The following is a 27,904-nucleotide window of genomic DNA, read 5'->3' on the forward strand; positions in this document are numbered from 1 at the left end:
TGTTTCGAAGCATACACACATTAGCCAGCTCTAATCTATAGTATGAAAGCATGCAGTTATTAATGTAGGAAACATCATTCTCACACTATTTCAGGATTTGGAGAAGGGGCCCAAATTATTGTTTTGCGCGAGGGGTCCGTACTTTCTTAGTTACGCTACTGTTGTTCAAACGCACGCACCTCAACATCTCTTGATGCCTTGCGATAATTCTCTTCAAGTCGTGCGCGCCCTTGTGAGTGACAGCAGTCCCATTGTCCTCCCAGTCGCTGATGTCCGCTTGGAGAGCGTCCTGTGGGATCGACCGGAAAGCCTCGTCGACCCACTCCAGTTGCGAGCAAATTAACAGAACAAGTTTCACGTAGAACATATTGAACGACACAATTACGAATGTGAACGTGAAACCGCTTGATATCTCACAGGCGTTGACAATCGCGTACACATATTTTGAAGACTCTTCAAACGGAAGGAGACCCTCGATAAAAGTAGGATAGTCACTGAAAAGAAACCAGAGGACTGCCACAGCCACCACCCACAACATGGATGACGTCAGGTACCATCGTATGATCCTATCAAGGATGAAGACGTATCCGTAGGAAGTACGTTGCCCAGTAACAGAATTATGAACAGATAACCCCTCCCACGGGTAGCTATCTAACCTTTTTATTAGTTTCAAGAACGTGTCTCCCTTATACAGTAAGTAAAAGAGCTTGAAATTGATCTCAGCCATCAACAATCCCATCGCAGTAACGAAAGCTGTCTTCAAGAAATCCATTTTCTTAAACATCGCCGCCAGCAACACGTTAGACATCACGAAATAGACATTAATATCGCCACAGGCAACAATGAATTGTAGTATTTTGTCCCTAAGAGAATAGGATCTGTCTTCTGTAGGCTGAGAAACGCCCACACAAGCCAATAAAAGTGAAATCAGAGAGAAGAACGATTCCTCCCTAGCCATTTGTTCCTTTATCTGTTTTGACGAAACACAGAACAACTTCCTGACCCGCGATAGAGTTTCGCCAATGGTCGAGTTCTACTGAAACAAAGCGAATTTTCTAGCACTACGTTTGATGTGAAACTGAGTTCTTGAAATTATCCAATAGATTGCTGTGATATATTTTATATACTTTTGAGAAATAAGAGCACCTAGGTTCTGCCGGTAAACCATATAATTAGTGCCAGGTGAGTTTTCATTATTCACTCAACCTGATTGTGTGACAGAACATCTGTGGTCCTGTTACAAAACACTTCATAAATTGTACTTTATATTCTCTTTGCTCAAGATTATTAAAAATCATGTGCACCGTCAGAACCGATCGTCGTTTATGGTCATGATTTTATGATTTGATACGTGAGCAACCGGCTGCGACTTTCTCGGTGTGGAGTTTGGTCGTTCTCTAACCTTTGTGAGAGTGAGAGAGTAAGCTATATATTTAGGTATCCTACCTTAACTCTTCAACCCTCCCCCCTATAGCACTATAGCCCTTGAAGGGCCTTGGCCTACCAAGCCACCGCTGCCCAGCCCGAAGGCCTGCAGATTACGAGATGTCGTGTGGTCAGCACGACGAATCCTCTCGGCCGTTATTCTTGGCTTTCTAGACCGGGGCCGCTATCTCACCGTCAGATAGCTCCTCAATTCTAATCACGTAGGCTGAGTGGATTTCGAACCATCCTCAGGTCCAGTTAAAATCCCTGACCTGGCCGGGAATCGAACCCGGGGCCTCCGGGTAAGAGGCAGGCACGCTACCCCTACACCACGAGGCCAGCATACCTTAACTCTTCAAGCCAGGATTTAAATACCCTCAAGCGAGATTTTAAAAAATCTAGTGAGTGCCTGAAGCACTGCGGTGTGTGGTAGGATCCACAGTAAATAATAATAATAATAATAATAATAATAATAATAATAATAATAATAATAATAATAATAATAATAATAATAATAATAATAATAATAATAATAGAGTAACGGACCCAGGCATAGAAAAAATGAAAGGACATTCCCGAGGAAAATGTTAAGTCCAAAGAAGTCACTAGATTCACAACCCATGTTCCGATTGAGACCGAATCGATAACTTTGTAAAAAAAGTTGAGTAGATATCAACTACTATAAGAAAAAAGAATACTGTCAGTTTATAGGTACATCAAGAGGATGAATCCAAAGAGACTGGCACACAGGATGCTTAGTTTACAAGAAAAGTGGAAGGCACAACCTTCATGGCATAAGGAGGCTCACAAGGACTTGGAAGAAGTGGGGGGTCCAGGAGGGAGGTATACAGAAAAGAACAACTTTTACGAAGAAAATTGCGGGAATGAGGAATGTACCGGAGGAACTTATCAAGTCACTCAGCATCACGGTTGAAGAGCGACAAAGGAAAAGTCACACACTTAAGAACGTCTGGAAGGAGTGGAAAGAAAAGGGACTAAGTTTGAGTGATAGCAGATCTCGTGGATTGTGTAAACGTGGTCCATAGATGACCTTAACGAATGATATAAATAATTCCATAACTCATTAGCGAGGACACTTCTGGTATTGGCAACCCACAAATCATTTTTTGGAGGACAGCTGGTTCATGTTTGGGCAGACTTACAGATGTTCTTAACTGTGAGCGTCTCCACACTCACAAAGGATGTCTCCCGATGCACGAAGGATCCTGACTTCATTAAGTTATCCTTAAATCTGGATGTTGAGAGTCTTCCAAGTGATATATGGCAAGTAATGTCCTGGTGTCTCCCTGTGGGTGGAGGGCAGTAGAGTAACACCTACCGTATCCCCTGCCTGTCGACAGAGGGGACTAAAAGGGGCCACAGGGGCTCTTAACTTGGGAGCATGGGTTGGCGACCACGGGGCCCTTAGGTGAATCTTGGCACTGTTTCCACTTGCTTGTGCCAGGCTCCTCACTTTCATCTATCCTATCCGACCTCCCCTGGTCAACCCTTGTTCTTTTCCGACCCCGACGCTATTAAGTTCCGATGCCTAGGGATATTTCAATTTCACGCCCTTCGTGGCCCTTGCCTTTCTTTGGCCGATACTTTCATTTTTCGAAGTGTCGGATCCATTCCATTTTTCTCTCTGTTTAATGTCATATAGAGAATGGTTACCCAGTTGTACTTCCTCTTAAAACAATAATCATCACCACCACCTCTTTAATCTTAACAAATATTTAGTTACCTTTTTTTTAGCTATATCTAATGGTATACTTATATCTTCACATAGAATTCTAACTGCACTATTAGATTTACATTCTGGTAACTCCATTATTATTTTGTAGAATTTATTATCGCCGCCTTTGTGCTGTAGTGGTTAGTGTGATTAGCTGCCACCGCTGGAGGCCCGGGTTCGATTCCCGGCTCTACCACGACATTATAAAAGTTGTACGAGTACTAGAACGGGGTCCACTCAGCCTCGGAATGTCTACTGAGTAGGGGTTCGATTCCACCTGAGCCATCACCGAAATGGTTTTCCATGGTTTCTTACTTCTCTTCCAGGCAAATGCTGGGATGGTTCCTAACTTAAGGCCAAGGTCGCTTCCTTGCCCACCCCGTTCAATCTTTCTATCCTCCACAATGCCCCTCCTCAGCATAGCAGATGAGGCCTCCTGGGCGGGGTACTGGTCCTCCTCCCCGATTGTAACCCCGACCTAAATTCTCAGGCCCCAGGACACTGCTTTTGAGGTGGTATGAGTGGGATCCCTAACTGAGTCCGAGGGAAAAACCAACCCTGGACGGTAAACGGAGTAAGTAAGAAAGAAAGAAAGAAAGAAAGAAAGAAAGAAAGAAAGATAGAAATTATCTATTATCTCTAGTTCTTTACTGCCTTCTTCTATGCTCCATATTTCTGCCCTGCAGATTGCTCTAGATTTTACACGCGAACTTAGAACATATGTTTGCAGTTTATATTCAGTACTTGGCATCTTTGTCTCCAAACATCTCGTGCTAGATAACACTACAGCTTAGTATAATGGTGGTATGTAATATATAGTTAAACTGTATGTACATTATAAGACAAGGTTTGGCAAAATAGCAGGCTTCATAGCATGAGTTACGTCATGGAAATGCAGTAATAATAATAATAATAATAATAATAATAATAATAATAATAATAATAATAATAATAATAATAATAATAATAATAATGATAATAATAATGATAATAATAATAATAATAATAATAATAATACCAGGAGTATACCTTTCCCAGCTACTTAAACTGCGCGCCTTCTCTATGGTCATCTATGTCAGTGAACACGAAATGCTAAAAACATTCTAAAACTTTCTTCTCTGGTGGACAAAAAAGAAACTAATTGCTGAAGGTATCTTTATGCACGTAGTTGGTAAACCTATTTTTTGGTGATTTTTTATGTACCTGGTTTCTCCTCTAATGTAATCTCTCTATCACATGCCTGTAATTTTGTTCTCTAGCCAATCAAACCCGGAGGCGTGTATGGAAATTTATCATATTAGGGCTTTGTATTTTAATTTAATCTGGAACTTTTCCCTAAGGAACTATTTGAGGAGATCACTTTAGGGTCATCTTGTCTGATTTGCTCCAGTTCTTGAGAGTGCGACTTGACAGAGGCCAGAAGGGGCTAAGGGGCAGGGTGCGGCCGGCTTGAAGAAGATCCAGCGCTACAAGGTAATGGCAGAATTTATCTAAACATGTGATCGCGCCAGCGGGTAGTTCGAGGGGAAGTTTTCATAAGTTTTCTAAAAATCTAACATGTAATATATTTTCTTTTGGGGATGAAATGTAGGACCTTCTGCGCAGTCTTAGGACTCTATTTTCGTTCCCTACTGAGAAAAAATTAATGTAAGAGAGCACAAGTGGTGACCCTCAGATCTCTCCCCTTTTGAACTTTTGAGCTGGTTGACTAAAATTTTAAACCTCTAAATTTTGGAAATCTTAGCTCGGCTGTTAAATTTTTCCTCTTTAGTTATCCTTTTTAGTATGGGATTAGCCCATGTGTCATTGGGACTTAAGCCCAATTAGGTTCTCGCCTTTTCTAAAATGATCCTTAAGGAATGCTAGTGTTTCCCCTCCTTCATGATCTGTTGTGTGTAATCTTTTCTTTTTATTCTTAAGGCCTCGTAGTATGGGTAATTATGCCCTTGCATATTATTTATTGTTCTTAGTGTAACCGTGTCTACGTTTTGGTTAAACTAATCGTGGAACTCTGTAATAGATAAGCCCACAATGGAGCAACCAGTGTATGCACACTTTGTAGTGGGGTCATCCTGGAGGTTATCGAGTGTAACTTACATTGTAAATTGCAACTGATTGCTTGATTGAGGCTAGCATCTTGTATCTTGGAGCTGAGATTTCTATAAATTGTACCTGATCGGAGCATCTATACTCTTTCATAACATTGTAACTATCAGGAGCAATTATGCTCTTTCGTATGTAAGTTAGCGACTGGGAGATTCTCTCAGTTTATTTTGTACTTGACTTAGGACTTCTAAGTCCAAGGCATTGTTGGAGCTGACGAGTTCGTTGTTAATGTTTCTGATGTTCCTTTTTATGTCATTGAATTACTCCTTCTGAATGTTAAGAAAGGAAATAAATAAAATTTCCAAATTAGTTAAAGTAAACGTTTGCTCTAAGTAATCCCCTGCCCAGCCATTCAGTCAGTGGATGCTCTGTGAGCCACGGAATCACTGTAATAATAATAATAATAATAATAATAATAATAATAATAATAATAATAATAATAATAATAATAATAATAATAATAATAATAATACGAGGGTGGAGTCATAAGTCATGGCAACTATATTTTTTTTTCTCGCGAACAGGAGACAACGCGGAAAATCTAAGATAGGCCTACGCATTTGGAAATATCGGGCATGTACTTGCCTTTGCTGGCGGGACCTAGCCAGTGCACTATGTCTTCTGGTATAGGCTAGAGCAATTTTGTTACTTTCATAGATCTGTCTCTGTCTTATCCTTGGCTTTGACAGTATGAAAGTGACTGAGGTATGAGCGATCCCAGTAATGCCATTCCTTATGCAGCTAGTCCCTGTTATGAATGGTGTGAAAATGTTGCTCATAGGGTCGGTTGGTGCATGCATTTCAGTGGGCTTGGCAGATTGATTGTAATAGCAACTTCTGGATCGGCGAGGAAAGCAACGGGGAACTACCTCACTCCTCATTTCCCTAGTACGCCTCTTCAGTGATGCCTAGGCCATCTATGACAGCTGATGGCAAAGCTGTTGAAGACCCAACCAGCCTTAGGGCTGAAGACTGAACATACATACAGGGCATGTACTTATGTATAGTGCCTGAAGACAAATTCTGACTTCGGGAGATTCTCGTAGGAAAGTGACAGAACACAGGCCATTGGTAAACATTGTTTTACTATGGTATAGATAGCAAATGCATAAGACTACGTAAAAAGGACAGGTCTCCACTGGTTACAGACCTTCGAAATAATCACCCAAGGTTTCCACTATGCGTTGCCAGCGGTGGGGCAGGCGCTGAATACCATCCGCCGCATGTGTATCGCTGACGTGTGACCCCTCCCTCCGAAATGCTGTTACGATGTCTTCTTTGTTAGCAAACTGTTGTCCACGTAATGGCTTCTTGACTTTGGGGATTAGATCATGGTCACATGGGCTCAAATCAGGCGAATAAGGCGGGTGTGGAAGAACCTCCCATCCCCACCGTTGTAAGCGACTTCCATTTTGTGACGCTCTCACTCACACACTGAACTTGGAGACATGCTTATACCCACACTGTTTTTTTACATACACCATCTAGTGGCATCATACGCAAGTGCATACCGTACGTTTTCAAATGCATATCTTAGATTTTCCGTGTTGTCACCTGTTCGCGAGAAAAAATAATTGCTATGGCTTATGACTCGCCCTACGTAATACTAATACTAATACTAATACTAATACTAATACTAATACTAATACTAATAATAATAATAATAATAATAATAATAATAATAAGCATCATCAACATCTAAAACCAAACCTCATGGCGCAACAGCTCAGCTCGAAGGTCTGCAGATTACGGGGTGCCATGTGGTCGGCTCGACGAATCCTCTCGGCAGTTGTTCATTGTTTCCTAGACCGGGGCCACCATCTCACCGTTCAGATAGCTGCTCAATTGTAATCACGTAGGCTGAGTGGACCTGAGTGGACCAGCCCACAAATCTAGGTAAAAATCCCTGACCTGGCTGGGACCCGAACTCGGGGCCTCCGGGTAAGAGGTAAGGAGGCTATCCCTAAATAATAATAATAATAATAATAATAATAATAATAATAATAATAATAATAATAATAATAATAATAATAATAATAATAATAATAATAATAATCCTTCCATCTCGCGTCGGATGCTCTTACTTGTGGGTTCAAATCCCACTGGTAACTGGTTGAACATTGTTCTTCTGTACTTAACATCTATTTGATGAGTACTTATGTACTGAACAACGCCCTAATAGGTTGAAAGTTTATTTGTATTAGGCCTACTTCGTTTAGAATCGAACTCACTAACTTCGGATCATATTTAGGACTCTGATCAACTGAAGCCATTATTTATCCTTTCTGGCACACCTGTGTAATCGTTCATAGAAGATCAAATGTGCTGACCAAGGTATAGCCGTCCTGCTCTAAATTATGTTTGACCTTTAGGGTTTCTGAGTTAGATTTGCCAATGCTGTCAATGACTAGGAAGCGTTCTAAGTGCAACAAGTAACTACTGTCGTGGGGCTTCACCTGCTCAGTTTGTGTCTTGAAGGAGGAACAGACTGACAGATCATGGAGACCAAGGAACAGCAATCTTCTACAAATGTAAGTAATTAAATACGTCAGCATCAGCTTTCTTTAGGTGGTTGGAGAGCATGATTAATTAACAATCGGAAAAGCATCTATAAAGATTGCGTCTTTATGTTGTAGATTATGAATGGTATAATGATTTAATCCTGGATCACCACACTTCTAAAACTCATACATGGATACCACAATAGAGTCTAATAAGACCCTGTCAGTATTTATAGCCCGTACTTTTAAGCAGTCAGAGATTAGCATGCAAAGTTACTAACGTATACTCTAGCCTGCACAATGGTTATGCTATGAGCTTTGCATAAACATTAGGGGTACGATGATAATGATGTTTGTTGTTTAAAGGGGCCTAACACCTAGGTCATCAGCTCCTAATGATACGAGGTGCAATGAAATGACACAATAATTAAAACTTCAAAATATATCCACTGCATAGACGAAAAAATGACCATGAATCCAAAACAATCAGTGGAACCAATTCACAATTGCTTATTTTCAAAGATAAAGATTGTTGTCCAAAGGGGTCTAAAATCCAGGTCACCGGCCCCTCATAATGGTAGGTACTAACCACTGGTAAAGCAAAACCATGGCGTTCCTCCTAGAGTGGTACTAATCACAGGTAATGTAGACCCATGGTATGCAACATACAATGACACCATTCACAGGTAACACAAACCCATGGTGTTTCGCACATAAGGGTATTACTCACAAGCAACGCAGATCCATGGTGTTCCTCACATAGTGGAACTAATCACAGGCCACGTATACGCATGGTGTCGCTCACATAGTGATAGGCCCCAGGGGCTCTGATCTTCGGAGCGTGGGTTGGCGACCACGGGGCCCTCAGCTGGGTACAGGCATTGCTTCCACTTACTTGTGCCAGGCTCCTCACTTTCTTCTATTCTATCCGACCTCCCTTGATAAACTCTTGTTCTTTTCTGACCCCGACGCTATTAGGTTTGCGAGGGCTAGGGAGTTTTTAATTTTCACGCCCTTCGTGGCCCTTGTCTTCCTTTGGCCGATATTTTCATTTTTCGAAGTGTCGGATCCCTTCCATTTTCTTCCTCTGATTAGTGTTATATAGAGGATGGCTGCCTAGTTGTACTTCCTCATAAAACAATAATCATCACCAATCACCTCACATAGTGATACTGATCATAGGCAATGTAGACCCACGGTGTATCACACATATGGTAACACTCACAGGCAACACAAACCCAGAGTGTTCCTCACATAATGGTACTACTCTCAGGCAACGCAGTCCCATAGTTTTCATCACATAGTGGTACTAATCACAGGCAACTTAGGCCCATTGTGTTTCTCATAAAGTGGTACAACTCACAGGCAACGCAGACCCATTCTGAACGGAACTGACTATATAACAAACTCTGTTGCAGTTATCAGTTGTAACCTTAGAAAGTAAGATGTCACTGTTTAGTGTCCATTTTCTCGGATTATCAGCACTAACCTTTGAGTTATGACCAGCACTAGAGCATACAGAGCTAATACTAGGGGAGTCCAGTATGGAATAATCATGAGTGGAAAGGACATCTGATTTGGTAGATTGGCGTTGATATGGAAGTAACGAAGTAACCTGATTTTCTCGAAAATATACATATTCTCCGCCAATCCGACTGCAACATAACACGAAGAGCATCCCTGATTTTTTTTTTTTTTTTTGCGGTATAGTTCTGACACACTCTGTATATATCGAAAGATTTGGAAGAATGTGCGGAACTGCAGCGCGATCCAGTTTACATCTCTGTCTTCGAATTTCCACTTTTTCAGCATTAATAATGAAACTGTCGCAGTTTTGGAAAAGTTCGGCCGTAAAATGCAGCTCACAGATACGACTTTTATCACTCAAGATCTTATCGTGGAATATTCTTCGACCACTTGGAGAAGAGATTGGGATCTTTTGGGGTGAAAAAACGTGTTTTTTTTTCATTCGACTGTTCATCATAACTAGGGCAAGGCATTTAATGACCAAAAAATAGCAAGAAAAAGTAAAATAAAAATGCATTTATAACCTAAAAATGGTTTTAAAATGACAAAATTTGAAAAATATGACCAATAAATTATTCGTAAATCACTTATTTATTAATCCTTTAAGAAACGGTTATCTGGTTTGAGAGAGAATTTTAATGGATGACAATGCATTAAGTTTAGATTATTTTTGTTACTAACAAAGTAAATACCACTTTGCCACCCCTGGTGAAAAAATTAAATATTTTAGACCTGGCATATTCTTCACATACTCTCCTAGCAAATAGGTGTCATCTAATTAACAAAGAATATTTAAGAAAACAAACTTCAGTGATTGTTTACAATAAATCCCAATTGAAATGCACAATGAAATCTTTGCGTGGGTTCTCAAATGAAAACGATTGCTTATTGTCTGCAAGTAACGATCTGTACATGGAGAAGCTTCTCTGTACCTCAACTGAAACAATTGGTGCATACTGAAAACAAGCAATATCTCCCGGATTCAATTCACAGTTGGTAAGAGAAGAATTTTCACCCAACAATGCTTTGCCAATAGAACACAAAGTTTTATACCCACTGTTCTTTTGCAACACCTTATTCAATTTCACGGATACAACCTCACCCACGTTATCACACACACGATTCAGATCATTCACAACTTTATACACAATTTGCAGCTGCTCCACTAGTGGCACTTGGGATTATTGCATTAGGAAGGGATCCAAAATTTGTTTTTATGTAGGAAAGTTTACCTGCAATCTGTTTGTCAACCAAGAGTTCCTGCACTGTTTTTATTCATCCAGATTCAGTTTTGTCGAAGGAATCGACCACTTTCTTTACAACTTCAAAGTTCTCGCAGTAATAACAACAAGCCTCAATCCACGTTCCCATCTAGTCAAAACAGGTGAAAAGGGCAAGGGAATTTCAGGAACTTCTGTTTTGAATGCTAGAACTCTAGATGGGGCTTTTAAAAACACTTTATTTATGCACCCAATTAACTTGTCAACTTCAGGAAAATTATGTCGTACCTCCTCCGCGGTCCGATGTAACGCATGGGCTAGGCATGTGACATGCACCATTTTCGTGAAGAGCGCACGTGACAAATTTGCAGCCTTCACCATGTAGAGTGCTGCATCTGTTATTAAAAGCAGCACATTGGCATTCCGAATGCCATCGGGCCACAATAGCCTCAAAGACTGATCAAACAGTTTGCTAATTGTTGACCAATTACCTTTGTCCAGTTGCTCACAATGTAGTAGAAATGGTTCTCCAACATTCCCTGCTTCCAGGACGCCTACAATAACGTTGGCTATATGTCATCTCATACTGTCTGTTGTTTCATCTGTGCACACCCATATGTTTCCGTCTCCTAACCTTATCCTTATTTCTTGTAATGTTTTGTCATAGCACCGTACAACGTAGGTTCTTCTTAACGTTCTGGGATCTGGTATAGATTTTTCCAGTTTCCTCTTCTAGGAATGTACGCAGCTTTGGATGGTTCAATTTGTTCAGTTGAATATCGGCACACAAACATGCTGTACCGTACACAGTTTCTCACAAAACGGAGAAAATGTTGAAGATTCACCCAGTAGTGTCTGCTATAAGCCCCGGTTTCTTTTATCTTCAAGTCGCTGCACACCACGTTTATGTTTTTCTCGCGACACATGTTGTTCAACTGTAAACTTCTTTTCTGCTGAAATTCGCACATCACACACTTTGCAAAATAATATTTTCCCATCAGTGGAAAAAATATTTTCTCCATATTGTGTAACAAATTGTTTTAATTTAACAATTGCACTTCCTTTAACTTCGGGCATCTTACGGTACTTGTCAACAAAGAAATCACTCGACTCTCAGCGCGTGGGCGACTGACTTCCTTCTTATCCAGCTGAAGATAAGGAGCAATGACCAGCTTGGGCGAGTCCATTATGCGTCTTACATATAGGGGAAGCAGGTACTGCTTATATTATGTTTTCTTGGAAGTGTAATCGAGTTGAAAATACTCTTTCCTTGAAAACTAGTGGCAGCAGGTTATGTTGCAAGTCTATTTTATTTCTTGAGCAAGTAATTTGTCTAAGTTAAACATAATAGACAACCACTGTAAACATAAATAATATTAATTAAATATCCAAATATAACGATATATATATCACTTACCAGAAAACAATTAAAAATGCCAAAATTGACCTAAATTGCTCCAAAAACGACCCATTTCTTGTAAACGGAAAAAATGCAAAAACAAAATGCCCTAACAATTTGCCCTTATTTGATCAATCGATTCATGAAACACATGTATATATACTCGAGCTATCTTTCGGCCTTCATACAAAAAGATCCAAAATCATCAAATGCCTTGCCCTAATCATTACCCTTCTTGCAACCCGGGACATAGCAAGTTGTACCTATATCCACATGAGGTAGAAATTTGAAAAATATGCCGAAATATACGTCCTACTTCTCAAATACTTAATATTTTTCATTTTTCAGTTTAGAAAAAGTTAACGCCAGATATCTGGCGTATATACAACTACCGAAAACGTTTACACACTTCCGCTTGAAGCCGACAAAACGGGCACCTACTTGCCTTTACATCGACATCAGCGCTGCAGGTGGCGCAGAAAACGTACGCCGTGTCTGTTAACATGTAATTCAGAGGGAGTCATCACACTATTCATTTCCATTCGTCCTGATTGAGAGTTTTCAATGAAGTGTTCAACGCGCAATACAGCGCAACAATGAGTATATTTGACAACAACCACGGCAGTGCACATACCAACTTCAAAGTTGCGACCAAACGTCATAACGAGTGTTAGGATTTTTTGGTGCGCACCTTTTCCCTCAGTCTAAATTAAAGCTCTTCGGAAAGATACTACAGTGTAAGATTTTTCTCTAGTTGAGAAAGGAGGCATTTTTCTAGCATATTTTATCCCTTTTTGATACTTTTATCCCTTTTTTTCTCAACGGTGCCCATATTCCCCTATTTTCCCTTCTTTCTCATTTTTGTCTATACGGTAGCTTTTTAATAATCTTCTAGGACGCATTTTATTATTTATAAAGAGTTATGACTTGTGAGTTTCATTCCATTTCACTTTCAGTAAACGCGGGACTGAAAACACAATGCAACAATGGAAAATAATATTGTGTGTGCGCAAATCCTCTTTCTCTCACTTTACCAGAACAAGTAGCTCGCTACAATGGGAATGCGTATTTCATTCCACGAACACCTTTAACAACGGAAAATAATATTGTGTATGCGCAAACCCTCTTTCTCTCACCTTCATCCTCTTAATTTCACCGGAATCAGTAGTCTGTTGATCGTGAGTGCAAAACGAATGTATTACTAGATTTTGCTATGCCAAAGGTGTCCAGGGGCCGATTATTTTCTCTGTCTCAGGAATTCAAACAAGATATCGTAGAAACAGATGGAACTGTAATACGGTGTAGTATTTGCAATTCAGGAATTTTGTTAGATGAAAAACACCAGCGAGACAGCATCACACAACACATTTCCAGTTCTAAGCATCAAAAGAACAAGACTCTTCAAACAAATAACTCGCGACAACGTTTATTACGGAATACATTGAAAAGTGTTCTTCAAAAATTCAAAATCTGAAGGAATTCAACATCGATTTGTGTGTGCTTCTCTTACACAAGCGGAAATTGCGTTTAATAAGGTAAACCACCCAGCTTTCAAAGGATTCTTTGAAAAATACACAAAGATGTCAGTGCCCAATGAGAGTACTGTAATGTACCGTACCCAGGGGTGAATACCCTCTAGGAGGATGCCTCCATTCCTGTAAGAACATCCGACTAACTCAGGGTTGGGCAGAGTGTGGGTAGGTTGTCGGTTGGGTCAGGATAAAAAGTCGAAGTTCTACTCTAAAATATCAATCAATGACAGGAAATGGAGGTATAACACGAATGAGAAACAATCATAGGGGGTAAGATGGATTTATTGATAAATATCCCCGATCATATCACGAGAAAACAAGTAAATCAAGAAAAATAACTTGTAAAAAATAAACTCAAAATATAAGAAATAAGTCGAAATTAGAACGTTACTTGAATGATAATACCACATTTTGAAATCAAAAATCAAGTTCAACAAGAACACTATATACATCAAGACTGAGCTTCTTCTTATAGTCCAATGTTTATATTGTATGGCAACAAGTGTACGCAAACACTGACATGTGGTATTTCCGTATGGAGTTTCACACTATCGCATCACAACGATACGGTTTCCAAAGTTAAAAACACGAGAGTCGCCGAAATGTTACCGTTAAATAAAAGTTACATTATAAATAAAAGTTACGACGAAAAGGAAAATAATTAAGACGCAATGGACGCTATGTAATTTATGCAAAATACTAGGGGCAAATCCTACACTATATTTACAACAATTTAAATAATCAAACTAGACACATCTATATACATCGGATATCGAGTAAAGTCTTAAATGCTACACAGATTCTAATGTGAAACCCGATTCACTGCAAAAGATCTAGACAGAACTAGATAAACCATCAATACTTCAGCACTCGGGCTGTTCCCTTTTAAAACAACGAGACAAGGTATACAATCACAAATAACAATGTAAAACATCATCCTGTAAGGGAAAACATATAAATAACCCTTGATATCACGAAGAAAGCAATGGGCAATATTGCCTCCTTCTGCTGCATTTAAGCGCTCAACAGCGCGGTCATCCGTCATGTACTTCCGGGTAGATTACGAGCTGAAAAGAAATGTTGAACTCAACACTGTGCTAAAGTTTAGATTCTTACTCCCGGAGCGGTCATAAGGAAGTATCGTCTCCTTCACACCTACAGATAAACACAGGCCAGAAATTAGCTTGCCATGAGATAACGCCTTTCGCCGGCTACATGGAAACTCACGTATATTCATACCTTCTTAGCATGCTGTTACCACTGAATATCATCAGACTCAATAGTCTGGAATTAATACTGTCCATTCTGATCACAATATACACTCAGAAGACACTAGGCAGGCACACACATCTGCACAATACTTTTTATCTTGTCAGGCGTACAATCAGCCTGCATCAATTCATTATAATTCAGCATGCAATTTTTATCTCATTATTTCTCATAAATCCCATTGGCCTTCCACATTATGAGACGCAGTTCGTGTCCTTTGCAGACCATCAGGCAAACAGAATCCAACTTAACTTCAAAGATCTTATTTTAACAACGGCGTTCTGCAGCTCCTTCTGTCAGCTTCTGTAAAACCATGCATCATGCAGAATAGCTATACCTGTCTCTCTGAATAACCGAAATAAAATGAACTAATACGTGTTTAACGTTGTATAAAGATGAACCTGTCAATCTAGCCCTTCTAGCATAAAAATATAAGGAAAACATGGAATATCCTATACTAAGTAACATGCGTAAATAAACAACAACTAATCCTATCAATCCCTCATTTTCCCAATCATCTAATCATAAAGCAAAATAAAAATAAAATAAACATGCATTATTCTCGTATCCGAAACTATCATAGTAACAAAATGAAACAAACACATGCCGTCAGGCTTACTTTACATGAAAATTAAAAATTCTATCTACACTGCCCTAGTACCTTAACATAACTTACATATCATGCCATAAATAACACATGCGCCTTACTGTATTTACATGACGACTCTCGAGATACCAGGATAGCAGCTTACACCCCTGCTAATTTAGTGATCTACTCCATGTCAATCACAGTATTAGCATGTGGGAATACACTTCCTTCTTCTACGGTTGTAGCCATCATCTTGCTGGAAATATTCCACTGGAACACAGAAGACTATGGTTGACAATATCTTCGCTGCTTAATGCTACGAGCCGAAATACCCTTTCTCTTTAAAAGATCAGCTAAACACACTGATTCACATATATATACACTTCATTTAAAGGGTGAGAATACAGTTTAAAAAGCAGCACACGGTTCGCTACGGACGTTCATCGCGAAACGCGCCCGTCGCGGAATAGTGAAACAATAGCACGTTTCCACTACACTTGTTACTCAGCGGTCACTAAACACCGTCTTTATATATTGAAAGTAAACTGCTAAAATATACTATTCCGTTTAATTAAGAACAGTAAAATCTTCCAACTGCACAATTTAAGATATCATTTAGAACCAGATACTGTTACTGGAATCACGATCACCAATTCAGAATTTGTGCTTCCGCACTATCCAAGCATTTAACACAGAGTGACGCTCTCCAGAGCTAAGGTTACTGAGGAGGCTTTGGTGACGCCATTAATACTGGGGTTCCCGGGTGTCTGAACCAACCACCAATCAGAAAATTCGTCGTATATGATGACACAATATTTATTGTGATGTATTGACAAAACACAGCTCAAACACTAGCAAATCACTTCCACCAATTTTTATATTACATTTCCAAATATATCTGACTTCTGAAACTGTAGAAAACCGATTTCCGACAGAAACTGACTTTATCAACTGAGCACGTTGGTCATCCTGGAATTAAGATTTGGCGCGGTGTAGCCTCCATGTTTCCCAAGTCCTCAGTTTCCATTGGCTGAAAAATTTTGCTTGGTCAGCATCTACTACACGTGTCGATCCTTGCCAGCGCTTGGTTACACCATCCTTTCTCACGGTCATACGGAAATATGAAGCAATGTCCACCGACTCACTGTCTTGCTCAACATCCGGTATCAACTATCTTGGCATACGATGCTTTAACATGTTAGACTGTAACTTTTATGAATAAATTTTACATATTGGGTCAAATAATATTCTAATTATTATTGTACCGGGCGGTACACCTCTACACCGTGTATTTAAAAGTTGCGCCAGTTGAAACTCCTCTTCTGGAGGAAGGTTGAACTTTATCTATTCTATTAATTCTCTACTTTCTCAGAAGATGTCACCACATGGAAAATTTTGAGTTTTTGAACTGTGTCACTTTTGATGTGTTTTTGTTCCGCTTGAAGTAAGAAGTGCGAACTTTCTCTTCTAGAGGACACTACTGAAGATCAACAATAGTGCGACCTAGTGCGAAATCAAAGAACTATTTTGTTGGAGAAATTTTTATTTCAAGAGTTTGTTCATTGTTAAATTTCTTTCTGTCATGGTTTAAGTTGGCTGCATACCCCTCCTTTTCCCCTTATTTTGGATCTAGCCAATCCCGAATTTCTTTAATTAATTTTCCACCAATAATGTGTTTCTTTTCCTCTATGTAGGGGTTTCTTTTCCCGAACCAATAAAGATTTTGTGGGAGGGTGTTTTTTTTCCCCTAACGCCTAGAATCTTCCGCGAGAGGATATAAACTGCTGATTTTGGGGTCTCCGAGCCACTTCTGTTCCATCTTTCAGTGTATTAAGTACATTGCAGGAGGCGGGAAGCGCCTCTTTCCTCGGCAGCGATCTACTACCAGGTAATGGCCTATTAATATCTTCTTTTCTTGCTAGGTCGGCAGTTTAACTCTCGCGGCGGGTTCGAAGCGTTTTCCATCATGTAACCTTTTCCTAAAATGTAACTACTCTTTTCTTCTTTTCTTGTAAAGTTACATATTGGGATAGAGAGTGCTAACCCTCTCGAGCTCCCACTCACATTTGTTTTGAGGTGAACTTATTTTCTCAAACTTTTCTTCGTTTATGTAATGTAAAGTGTTCTTCTCTAAGTCACCTCTGTAGTATGGGATTAGCCCTTGCGTTAGTGGCCCAGAGCCAGATTAGGTTTTAAAAGCAAAGTGTATTAGGAGTGCAAGTTCGCCTCCTCTCAAGTTGTATTTTAGAGGTCATGTATTAATCTTTTCTCACCTAATAGACCTCAGTAGGTTGGGTATTTTACCCCTGTGTATATGTCCTTTGAGGACAACTTGAAAGTTGAGTTTGGTGTGGCCTGGGAGAGGCTTAACCTTAAGAGCGAGTGGCTCTTTTCTAAGACTGAGAGTTGTATGCCTCGAGGTGGCTTTGCTGTGTAATTTGGAGCAAGGGCTCCAGGGTTTGATTGGGGTCTTCTGCCCCTTTTGTTGAAATTGGTATATCGTAAAGTTGAGCTAGTTGCTCAAGAATTGTGTTTTCAGGGCTCGAAGCCCAAATTCTTTAATCCCTGTAATTGTACATTTCAAGTTGTATTTCGGCTACTAAGTACCTGTTCTATTTGTTGTTACCTAATTTTGAAAAGAAAATATAACCTAATTAAATTTTAAAATTTAATTTCTCTTTAGTAGCTTGAGACCTATTCACCACCCAGCACCTTCTTTCATGCTTAACTACCACAAAACTCGGTAACAAGTGGTAGCAGAGCGTGGTTGAATGGGTCTCAATTTAGCCCCTTTTGACGGCTAAACATTGCTTTGATTCGAACTCTAATAATTGTCTCAGTTGCTGGAATTTTTTGAGTTTTTCAAAATTGTTCTGTCATCATGCCCGGCCCTCGCGATGTTCTCCTACTTAACTATTTGCGCAAAGAGGAGTTGATATACGAGTTAACTATCAGAAATGTGCAATCTGGAGGCACGGTTGCAATCGACACCAACAAGCTTAGAGAGTCCCTTGATTTGCCCATTTCCATCCCCAATTTGGGAGAGAAAGAAATTGATGAGTCTCTTTCCACGATCGTCGAGAATATTACTGGGCTAGCATCTGTAGTCAGCTTTTTTGATGAAAACGATCCGTCTCCTAATCAAATTAAGCGTGTGCAAGGCAGGCTATATCACTTTTCAAATAGAGTTAATGATCTGTTGTCTCTGAAGGTGAATGACGTTCAGAGGAAGCAAGCTAATACGCTCCTTGAAACTATCTCTGAATTGTCTAGTAAAGTCACTCAATTGTTAACTGGGGAAGTTCCTCCCAAATCTGATCAGCCCACCGTTGTGAATGTAAGTAGTGAGGAAGATCCTGCTAAGGGAGAAGGCAATAGGATAACCGTTGCTGCTCAAACTATCTCTGCCCCATTGGACAACGAGTCTGAACGCCGCACATCGTTGAACAATGTACGTGCTGAATTAACTTCCTTGCCATTGAAACCTTTACCTACTATGTCGCCCGGGTTTAGCAGCTTGCCTCATCCATTGGCAATGTTGCTCAGAGGTATATCCAAGTTTTCCGTTAATACCACCAGTGACGTAATTTCATTTTTAAGATTTCTAGTGGAATTTCAGGATCATGCTCTTGTTTTTTCTCTTTCGCCATGTCAAATTTTGCAAATTATCTATCCGTATGCTATTGGTATTCTCTCTGATAAAATCGTAAGAGCCATTGCCGAGCAATCATCTATTGAGGATTTCCATGCCCATTTGCTAGCTAACTTCATCCCGGCTAGGGCCAGGTCCTCCCTGATTCAGAAGTACTATTACCGTGTACAGCGCTTGGATGAAAACTTGGCTGACTTCATCCAAGACATTAAGTTTTATACTAGGGTGTTTGCTCTTCACTTCCCTGAGGATCAAATTGTACAAGCTATTGTGGAAGGTATTTCACCATCCTATAGGTCATATTTGTGTTTCGCGGCGTGCCCGCAAACGTTCTCGGAACTTGAAGCATTGGCAGTCTCAGCGGAAGGAGTTAGATACGCCGATTCTTTGCGTGTCGCGAAAGAACCCCCGCCTTCCTTTAGTAACACTCGGCCTCCACCTCGCCGACCAGTCAATCCCCGTAAATGTTATGCTTGCGGGTCGCCTGACCATCTGCGGAATAAGTGTCCTCTGATCAAGTCAAGTGGGACAAGGAATGGAGCAGGGTCATCACAAGGCTGTTTTAAGTGTGGGGCCTTCTCACATATCGCCAAGAATTGCCCAAACTCAAATAGCACCCCCTCCTGCTCAACTTCTGGTGCAAATTCCAGCTATGCCAATAATAAAAAGTGACTAGTGGCGTCGGCTGAGCCGACTAATCCATCTTCCCGAGACTCAGCCCCTAGTAAACAGGTTGTAAATGCAGAGAACGACCAGCCTTCAAATTCATCGTTTGAATGCCCTAAAGAGTGTCTTAGGATTGCGGCGGATACCCCCGCACCTGTTCCTTTTCTTAAGATTGAGTTAAATAACGAGCCTATAACAGCTCTCTTAGATTCAGGCAGTGTTTGTTCCATTATTTCGGCTGATTGGTATTCTAAATTGAAATCTGTTTGTAAACTCCCTGACTATGTCTCTTCTCCTGTTCAATACGTTTCGGCTAATTCATCTCCATTAGAAATTCTAGGTTCCTTACTGGTCAAAATTCGTGTTTTTAAGTTTACATGGAAAGTTAAATTGTTTGTGGCTAAGCAATTGTCTTGCCCCATTATATTGGGAGCTGACTTTATTTCTCACACTGGTCTTGTGCTCGATCTGCAGTCTAGGTCGTGCACATTCAAATTTGCTTCTAGTTGTAAAATCCCACTATTAAAGTGTAATTCTGTGTCATGTTCATCTATTTCGCCTACCCAGGATGAGATGTTGTTAGACCTTAGACATCTACCTGAGGAGCAGGCTGATAGTATTCGCAAACTGTGTCAGTCGTTTCCCGAGGTGTTCTCTGATACTCTTGGTGTTACTGACCTTATTGAATACAAAATTGAGGTCACGGATTCTATTCCTGTCCGTTTTCCACCGTATAGGCTATCTCCACCTAAAATGAAGGCTCTGAAAGAAATCATCGATCAGATGTTGAAGGATGGTATTATTAGGCCCTCTAAGTCAGCGTATTCTTCGCCTATTTTTCTAGTACCGAAACCTCAAGGAGGCTTCAGGCCTGTCATTGATTACAGGGCTCTCAATCGGAAGGTGGTGTTGCAATCTGTGCCCCTTCCCGACCTTCATTCTTGCTTTTCATGGTTTCGTAAGGCCAAGTTCTTCACCATCTTGGACTTGAATCAGGCCTATAATCAAATTCCCCTTGCCGAAGAGTCTAAACATCTTACAGCGTTTGCCACGGACTGGAATTTATATGAATACAACCGCGTGCCTTTCGGGCTCCCCACGGGGGCAGCTGTGCTCACTAGGCTACTAGATAGGGTCTTCTCCGACATCAAATTTGAGTACTTATATCACTACTTGGATGATGTCGTCGTATTTTCCGAAACCTTTGAAGAACATCTAGATCATTTGCGAGAAGTTCTCAATCGCCTTCGTAAGGCTGGGTTAACTGTTAAGTTGTCCAAGGTTGCCTTTGCTAAGCCCTCTATGTCATTCCTAGGGCATATTGTGTCACCTGATGGTGTAGCAGTCGATCATTCTAGAACACAGGCCATCCGTGATTTTAAACCTCCCAAGGACATTAAAGGTATCGCCAGGTTCATTGGCATGGTGAATTTCTTCAGGAAGTTCATTCCTAATTTTGCTAATAGAGCGGCGCCCTTAAACCTTCTTCGTAGGAAAGGCATCAAATTCGAGTGGGGACCTTCTCAACAAGCCGCTTTCGAAGATCTTAAATTAGCTCTCTGTAATGCCCCTGTACTTGCTATGCCTGATTTCTCGAAGAAATTCATCGTCCAAACGGACGCGTCGTCGTCAGCTGTAGCTGCAGTCCTTCTTCAAGAGACTGAACTAGGGAGGCGTCCCATCGCCTATGCATCTAGGACTCTATCGGTTCAAGAAGCAAAGTACTCCATATATGAGCTTGAAGGTTTGGCAGTCTTATTCGCCTTAGAAAAGTTCCGTCTCTATCTGGAACATGTCAAATTCGACCTGGAGACAGATAATCAAGCCTTAAGCTGGGTCTTAGGTAGGCCGCGTCGTACTGGTCGTATAGCCCGTTGGGCCATCCGTATTTCTGCCTTCCAATTTGATGTACGACATATCAGAGGTACCGAAAATGTGGTTGCTGATGGACTCAGCCGTATGTTTTCAAACGACGTTGAGAACCATGAACCGGTCGACCGTTCATCTCCTCCCGAGTCCACACTATTTGATGTTAATGCCATCTTAACAGATGCTCCCATGCTTTTTAGGGATATTGAGAAATACCAACGTGAAGATCCGACGCTGGCTCCGATAATGGAAACCCTTTCTTCTGGGGAGCATGTCGTCCCTTATGTTCTGAGGAATGGTGTTTTATGTTGCCCTTCGAGGCATGACAAGATGATGAAAGTTGTCGTTCCAGCTGTTCTCGTGCCTATGATCTTCAAATACTATCATGAGACCCCATTGGGGGGGCATCTGGGTATCTTTAAAACTCGTGAAAAGATTCGTGAAATGTTCATCTGGAAAGGTATGGACGGTGAAATTCGGGAACTTGTAAAAGCTTGTAAATCTTGTTTGATCAGTAAACCCACCATGTCCACTAAAGTAGGCCTTTTGTCTTCTCATCAAGCGTCGCGCCCCATGGAACGCCTGTATATCGATTATGTGGGACCCTTCCCCCAGTCAAAGGGTAATGCCAACAAGTTTATCTTTGTATGTGTAGATGGTTTTACTAGATTTTCCTGGTTATTTCCGACTAAGCTGGCTACCGCTCAGTCCACCATTACCTGCTTAAATTCTATTTTTGCTTCTTTTGGTCCGTGTCAATATATCGTATCTGATAATGCTAAGGCTTTTACATCTAATTTATTTCGTAAATTCTGTTTTGACTTATCAATATCTCATGTAACTACTTCTGCTTATTACCCGCAACCATCTTTGGCTGAACGAGTTAACCGTAATCTCAGGTCCGCACTCATTGCCTATCATCATGAAGATCCTTCCAGGTGGGACACGTCCCTGCATTGGATAGCTTTTGCTTTGAATTCGGCGGTTCATGAATCTCACAAGTTTACTCCAGCTTCCTTGATGTTCAAGTTTGTTCCCAACTCGCCGCTCTCTAACCTCTGGTCTTTGAATGACATTCTACCCGAGACAATAGATCCGGATAACATTAAAGATCTTTGGAAGAAGGCTAAAGCCAATCTTAAAGGGTCTCATGAAAAGGTTAGGGAAAGGTATGATCGTGGACGGAGACCCACCACTTTGAAGGTAGGTGACCAGGTTATGGTCAAAAATTTTGTTCCCGCGGGCAAGCTTGCCCCCAGATTTCATGGGCCTTGTATCATTCTCGATTTTCTTACGCCGGTTACCTTATTGTTAAGTAATCCAGCCACCGAGAGGATATTTAGAGTTCACCTGTCCCAGGTGAAACCGGTGTAATTTCTGTGTTAACTTGCTTCATAGTATTTTGAAAGGATATGAAGGTTATATTTTTTTTTTGAGTTTCACTTTTAAGGCATTCTGCCCCTTCTGTAATATTTTGGTTTTAGATGTAAGCCTTATGTAAAACCTGCCCCGACCCGTTAAACTGCCATCCTGTTCTTGCCACGGCCATTACCACGCTCCCGTCTCCTGCTCCACCTTACACTGTGGCTTCATAATAGTAAATGCCATAGATATCTACACGCCGCTGGCCCCTCAACCTCTCCACAAGCCTGTACCCTCAAAGAAGATGATTGTCCAACACAATTCTGCCGCCTAGTTTTAATGTTTCAGCGCCCCCGCAGCCGCGCAGCGCCGTGCAGCGACTGGGGAGGGGGATGGGCCCCCTCCTCTCCAGCGAGGACGACATGTGCACGGCGAGCCGGAGCTCACCTCCCGGCCAAGGCTGATGTGCGGCGCACGACCTCCTACATGCCCGCAGCCTGTATCTGTTCACCGCGGGCGCGGCGTACTTCAACACCTCTGCTCCCCTCATAGTGCGGGCGAGCGGTATCTCAGGGTACTTGAGGGGTCCGAGCGGCCCCCGTTGGACGCAAGCTGCAATGGCCGGTCCGGCCATTCGACTCAATCTACATCAACTACATGGACAGTCACCTTAAGCGATAACTACATATGGGAATTTAACAACAATATTTGGTGGACATTGCAAAACTTTTCTTCACTTTTAAGCATTAAAGGTTTATCTTCAGAAATTCAACTTCTACAAACATAAAAACTTTACTGCACCGGCAACAACAAAATTTTGAAATTGCAACCAACCAAATTACTAAGATCTTATAAATGCTTCCGCAATTAATCTTAATATACACATCAAAACTTGGACCTTATTTTGGAAACAAAGCTTATGTTCTTCTGTGTTACCCCTTGGAGGAACTTTTGGGGGGGGAGGTCTGTACCGGGCGGTACACCTCTACACCGTGTATTTAAAAGTTGCGCCAGTTGAAACTCCTCTTCTGGAGGAAGGTTGAACTTTATCTATTCTATTAATTCTCTACTTTCTCAGAAGATGTCACCACATGGAAAATTTTGAGTTTTTGAACTGTGTCACTTTTGATGTGTTTTTGTTCCGCTTGAAGTAAGAAGTGCGAACTTTCTCTTCTAGAGGACACTACTGAAGATCAACAATAGTGCGACCTAGTGCGAAATCAAAGAACTATTTTGTTGGAGAAATTTTTATTTCAAGAGTTTGTTCTTTGTTAAATTTCTTTCTGTCATGGTTTAAGTTGGCTGCATACCCCTCCTTTTCCCCTTATTTTGGATCTAGCCAATCCCGAATTTCTTTAATTAATTTTCCACCAATAATGTGTTTCTTTTCCTCTATGTAGGGGTTTCTTTTCCCGAACCAATAAAGATTTTGTGGGAGGGTGTTTTTTTTCCCCTAACGCCTAGAATCTTCCGCGAGAGGATATAAACTGCTGATTTTGGGGTCTCCGAGCCACTTCTGTTCCATCTTTCAGTGTATTAAGTACATTGCAGGAGGCGGGAAGCGCCTCTTTCCTCGGCAGCGATCTACTACCAGGTAATGGCCTATTAATATCTTCTTTTCTTGCTAGGTCGGCAGTTTAACTCTCGCGGCGGGTTCGAAGCGTTTTCCATCATGTAACCTTTTCCTAAAATGTAACTACTCTTTTCTTCTTTTCTTGTAAAGTTACATATTGGGATAGAGAGTGCTAACCCTCTCGAGCTCCCACTCACATTTGTTTTGAGGTGAACTTATTTTCTCAAACTTTTCTTCGTTTATGTAATGTAAAGTGTTCTTCTCTAAGTCACCTCTGTAGTATGGGATTAGCCCTTGCGTTAGTGGCCCAGAGCCAGATTAGGTTTTAAAAGCAAAGTGTATTAGGAGTGCAAGTTCGCCTCCTCTCAAGTTGTATTTTAGAGGTCATGTATTAATCTTTTCTCACCTAATAGACCTCAGTAGGTTGGGTATTTTACCCCTGTGTATATGTCCTTTGAGGACAACTTGAAAGTTGAGTTTGGTGTGGCCTGGGAGAGGCTTAACCTTAAGAGCGAGTGGCTCTTTTCTAAGACTGAGAGTTGTATGCCTCGAGGTGGCTTTGCTGTGTAATTTGGAGCAAGGGCTCCAGGGTTTGATTGGGGTCTTCTGCCCCTTTTGTTGAAATTGGTATATCGTAAAGTTGAGCTAGTTGCTCAAGAATTGTGTTTTCAGGGCTCGAAGCCCAAATTCTTTAATCCCTGTAATTGTACATTTCAAGTTGTATTTCGGCTACTAAGTACCTGTTCTATTTGTTGTTACCTAATTTTGAAAAGAAAATATAACCTAATTAAATTTTAAAATTTAATTTCTCTTTAGTAGCTTGAGACCTATTCACCACCCAGCACCTTCTTTCATGCTTAACTACCACAAAACTCGGTAACAATTATTATGGGCCGGCAGGTACGGCTCAGTAAGAACAAACTACATGGAGCCTGTTTTACCAAGAAATCGTACAAAGAATCAAGGAGAAAGTGACTGGTTGTCATGTGGAAATTATATTGATGAAATTGCAGATTCATTGAAACGATACGTTTTGAACATTTTAGTTTTTTCCCCTACCAGGGCAGATAGTTAAGCCCATGTTGTTTAAAAGGCATGACCTCGATAAAGCCAATGCCAGTACAGTAATGCAATCAATCATGGACTTCTGTCAAAAGCTGCGGCCAAGTGGTATGGATTTGAAAAACTTCTTCTGGTTGTTATGGGCCAGGCTCCGGTTTCAGCAATTAACTAATTGAAACCTTTGTTCCCTAAGTATGTGACATGCCTAGTCGATTCCTTTCACACGGTTTGTGAATCCATAAGGAATGAATATGCCATCGCAAATGAATTAATCTCTCACCTGAAGAAGATTCTACGGAAAATTCCAAGTCGTGTTGTTGCTTACAAGGAAATCACTGGTCTTCCCCTTCCAAATTTCCCAGTCATTACTCGCTGGGGATCGTGGATTCAGTGTGCTGCTATGTTGTGTGAGAATTTTGACAAGATTAAGGAGTTTCTGATTTCATTGGATCCATCCGACGCAGGTGCGATTTCCGAGGCCCAGCAACTTCTGCTACCGAAAAGAAACATAATTTGCAGACAGAACTGTTTTGTGTCTATGGTTACAAGTACTTGACTACAGCTATTAAGCAAATGGAAGAACAAGGTTTCGAAAAGAAAAAAAGAGATATTTTTACTGCAGTGAGCGACCAGTTAGAGGGCTTTGCCAAAGACAAACTTGAGTCTTGTCTTCAGAAGAATCGAATGTTGAGGAATTTGCCGCATCTGTAGAGTTGCCATTCCGATTTAATACGAAGTATTCCCCATTGGTTTCTGTGGATGTCAAACGAAGCTTTAACATCTACAAGGACGTTCTATATCCTGATAGGAACAGACTTTTTTAAATATAAAGATGTTCAATGTCTTGAAATACAACAGCTTCCTGTAGTTTCCTATTTCTGATGAGTGATGATTTGATGTATTTGTTTGTAACTCAATAACCTAGAATAGAAGATACATTTTGAATTAGTTGAATAAAACATCACCTTTTTGTTCCTTTTTTTACCTTATTTTATCACCTTTTTCCCTTCCTTTTTTCATATGCAATTTTCACCAACAGTAAAAATCACAACACTGGTCATAACATTACGTTACTAAACGCAGCTATTTGCAGATACTCGTTTGATCATATACATTACATTACACGGAAAAGAACCCTACAGCAGTTTTCGGAGGCCGTATTTAACATTTTCTACCAATGTTCACGCGATTCGGAGCATTCGAACACAAGTACTTCCCTCTGTTTTTAGAGTGGAGGAGATGGAATGGATCTTGATGACTTGTTACCACAAGTTGGCGAGTACGGCAGGTACCAGAAGCTACTGTTATGGTTGGTGTGTCTTCCTGCCTGCCTGCCATGTGGGTTTGCTGCATTCAACCAGCTGTTCATGACAGGAGTGCCTCCCCATTGGTGCCGTATACCCGAATTGGAAGGGATCCCGAGCACCGTCCGTCGCCACCTAGCTATACCGCTGGAGGTAAGTTACAAGAAACAAGTAGTAAAATGCTGTTCTGAATGAATTACTGTATTTGGCTTCCATCTACATTGGCCGTACAGCCAGCAAAGCATTGAACATACTATACAGCTAAGTACAGTGAGTTTCCCTCATCGCTTGGCCGCCGAGCGCGCCGAGCTTATCTGCCTCCCGTTGACTCATCACTCCCCGCTCCGCGACTTAGCAACAAGGACAGCGCTTCGCTCACTTTATTCGTGCATTACATGAGAAAACAATTAAAATTAAGAAAATAAGCTCGTACCTTCTGACAGGAGATGCTGGATCCACAAATTTCTGACATCGTCTTAGGACATTCCGATTCACGTGCCTAAGTTCATCCTCCGCAATTGAAGCTATTTGAATTTTAACACTTTCGTAGCCCGCCACACTGAGCTCTTCAAAACCCCGGCTTATTGTCCAAGTCGTCTTAGGGATTTTTTGTAGGCGCATGTTCTAATCGTTTTGCGATTTCATTTACTTATTTCTTGTTAAGTACACGTTTTTTAACACCTCGCTTGTTATCGAGTAAAGAACTAGTTCGTCTCAATTTGTTTACGAGTTTCCGCACGGTCTCTCTATGTGGAGGGCGTACACCTGGAAATTGTGTTACAAATCTCATAACGTCTTCCCTGCAAGACTCTGTTTTCACATAATGATCGTACATAAATACCCTTTCCTCCACCATGTACACATGTGAAGGCATTATGAGAATTATACCCCAAAGTAACACTTCACAACTCGAGAACAGTTGGTGCAACAGATCAACACTTAATACACGTTCTAGGCACGGACCTGAACTGCGAAGTGCGAGCATTCCCGTGCTGTCGCTGCGCTGTGTAACGGGATGTGATGAGTCAACGGTAGGCAGAAAAGCTGGGCGAGACTGCCGGCCAATCGATGAGAGAAACTCACTGTACTATGATATATATACATATAATATAC

General features: G+C 40.9%; 1 protein-coding gene across 1 annotated transcript in view; it reads left to right on the forward strand.

The window, feature by feature from the left end:
• Positions 1-7,750: 7,750 nt before the first annotated feature.
• Positions 7,751-27,904, forward strand: part of CarT (Carcinine transporter) — a 95,998-nt gene continuing 75,844 nt past the window's right edge. The window contains exons 1-2 of the mRNA XM_067146368.2: positions 7,751-7,797; positions 26,717-26,944. Of these exons, the coding sequence (XP_067002469.2) occupies positions 7,765-7,797; positions 26,717-26,944 (261 nt within the window). The 5' untranslated portion in view covers positions 7,751-7,764. The remainder of the gene's footprint in view (positions 7,798-26,716; positions 26,945-27,904) is intronic.

Source organism: Anabrus simplex, chromosome 4 (genome assembly GCF_040414725.1).
Source record: "Anabrus simplex isolate iqAnaSimp1 chromosome 4, ASM4041472v1, whole genome shotgun sequence".
NCBI lineage: Eukaryota > Metazoa > Arthropoda > Insecta > Orthoptera > Tettigoniidae > Anabrus > Anabrus simplex.